The 2,619-nt window shown below is 52.3% G+C and overlaps 1 protein-coding gene across 2 annotated transcripts in view; it reads right to left on the minus strand.

Moving 5' to 3' along the window:
• Positions 1–2,231, minus strand: part of SARC_06189 — a gene marked incomplete at both ends in the record, with an annotated part of 5,827 nt that extends 3,596 nt beyond the window's left edge. For both annotated transcript variants that reach the window (XM_014299929.1, XM_014299928.1), the window contains 3 exons: positions 149–327; positions 603–704; positions 1,066–2,231. In XM_014299929.1, coding sequence (XP_014155404.1) covers positions 149–327; positions 603–704; positions 1,066–2,231 — 1,447 coding nt within the window. The remainder of the gene's footprint in view (positions 1–148; positions 328–602; positions 705–1,065) is intronic.
• Between the last annotated feature and the right edge of the window lie 388 nt (positions 2,232–2,619).

A 2,619-nucleotide genomic window follows, 5' to 3' on the forward strand; every position in this document is an offset into this window, starting at 1 on the left:
ATAATTTACTTGCTGGCAATTTTACACTGTTCGCTTAGAATCACACAGCACTGCAGGAAACAGAGTTCAAAGTTACGCTTTATCTCCTTTCCCGCAAAAAATATGCAAAAAAGAAAATGGTGATGAAATCGACGGAGAGTCGACGTACCGATACATCCCGCTATTGAATTGCGGTAAGCGGCAGTAAGGTGGGATTGCGGATTGATGGTGGCGGCCACCTTCAAGAATCGTTCCGGGAAATTGGGGTTTATCACAAGGTCCCCTCTTGCGGATAGCACATAACACGTTCCGACGTGCTTGTACGTTATGTTTAGGAATGACGGGCCTCTGCACCAGAGGTGAATATGGATACGAACTTATGAGTATACATTACGACTACTGTACGGTTTGACCTGGGGAGCGGTAGTATATCAGAGCGCTCAGTAACATCGAAGCATCAGAAATGATTCGCATATGCGTGATACAGGAGACATGATTTTCTTTCCTACAATATGTCCCGACTCCACCGTTGATCCGGGGTAGGTTTCAACCCAACCATATAATAAAAAGACCTACTTGAATACATTAACAACACAATTTAAAAATTAAATAACAAGACTTACTTGAACTTTGGTACGCCTGTAACCACGTCACCATCGTTCACCAAGCGGAATGTGTGCGGCACTTTCTCATCGTAGTACGCTGCGAAGTTCTTGTTGCCCACTCTGTAGTGCACAAAGTAATGTTGTGACATAGTGGAGACAACTCGAATGGGACAACGTATGCATTCAAAAACAATACACAGGGCTCCACGAAGACACCCGGGAGCCGAATTGAACTTCCAGGGTAAGATATAGACTGTAACATGGCCGAGCAAAGTAATCCTGCAGGCTAAATAGGGAGCACGCATAGACGCAGCACAGTGATCTCGTATGTTAGGTACTGTTACCAGTACACAACTCACTGCACAAGCACTGCAGATACAACATCTCGACTGGACTCAGCCAGAACATGAGAAAAGTGATAACTCATAAAGTGAATAGCACCGAATACGAGGAAGCCGCACAGCAACCACACAGCACACACCTGGGCGACCCGAAGGTGTACACAGTGCTCTTCAACTCCGGGAACCGTATGGCGCAATCGAGCGCAAACAGTGTGGCAAGACTACCCCCCAGCGAGTGACCGGTGATGAACACGTGTGGGTACGTTTCATCAGTCGGCTGCACCACCCCCTCCGGCAGCGCAGACACAGACCCCTCAGCGGCACCCCCACTGGCCCACGGGCTTGACTGTGGCGTGTCCTCTGGGATTACTTCCTGCGCGAGCGCAGTGTCATAGGACTGCGCCAGTCTGCGTGCGTGTTCGTGTGTGGGTTTGGCCGTGTGTTGCTGTGTGTGTTTGTCTGTGGGGTGCTGTGTGGGTGGCTGTGTACCCCCATCTGCTCCCCCTTCCCCCGTTCCCTCGGCAATGGATTCCTTGCGGCCAATGCCACTGAATAGAGCCTTGAGCGATGCCAGTGAATTCCTGCCTATCCGGCCTGGGTTCCCCTTCGCACCTTCGTCTACACGCCTCTCACGGGTTGGGCTGGTGTCGGTTTCGGCCTCCTGATGACTCCCGCCCTCCCCCATAACGCTGTCGTGGTGTGCACTGACATCCATAGCACTACCGTCCACATCCTTACCCATCACAGCCTGCTGGTCTGTAATACGTACGTGGTTGCCACTGACAGTGTCTCGTGCCGCACCCATCCCGTGGGCTCCCTCTCCTGCCGCAGCGCCAGCACTCGCCTGCGCACTCTCCCCACCCCCTGCTCCACGAGTCAAATCTATATTTAGATTCCCGCCGCTGCCTACCACGCCGTGCCGACCCGGCCCATAGTACGGATTATGCACAAACCCGGCCTCGCTCAGGCGCTCAGCCTTGTCTGGGCTGGTGTATGATCGGAACACAGCTGTTTTCCTCGAGTGCTTGCGTGCATGTGTCTGTGTCTGTGTATCTTGTTCATTGTTGGTGGTCCCTTCCACACAGCCACTCTCCCATCCCACCGTTTGGCGCGTGCCCAATCTGCCGCGGCACACACAGTGTGTCTCTCCCACTGCACCCTCACCCACACCCACACCCACACCCACACGGCCGTCTGGGACTATACATATACACTTCAGGGCTGCGGGCTGCGTGTCAGGACATTTACGATGAGACTGACCCCCACCGCTGTGCTTCTGCTGGACACGCTCGTGCTCACGCGCCATCGCCTCTACCAGCGGACGCAACTTAGTGAACAGCACATCCCGCACAGAGGCATAGGCCAGGTAAAACCCGCGATGGATCAGACGGTTCCCAGCTGTTGCGGTGGGTATAGCAGCAGGTAGTCAGTGGATTGATATTTGTTTAGTTAATCGTGCTACTGTGTATGGGCATGTCAGCTGTTGCGGTGGGTATAGCAGCAGGTAGTCAGTGGATTGGTATTTGTTCAATTAGTCGTAATACTGTGTATGGGCTTATCAGCTGTTGTGGTAAATATAGCAGCAGGTAGTCAGTGGATTGATATTTGTTTAGTTAGTCGTGTTACTGTGTATGGGCATTTCAGCTGTTACGGTGGTGGGTATAGCAGCAGGTAGTCAGTGGATTGGTATTTGT

The sequence above is a fragment of the Sphaeroforma arctica genome (assembly GCF_001186125.1).
Source record: "Sphaeroforma arctica JP610 unplaced genomic scaffold supercont1.431, whole genome shotgun sequence".
Classification (NCBI taxonomy): Eukaryota; class Ichthyosporea; order Ichthyophonida; genus Sphaeroforma; species Sphaeroforma arctica.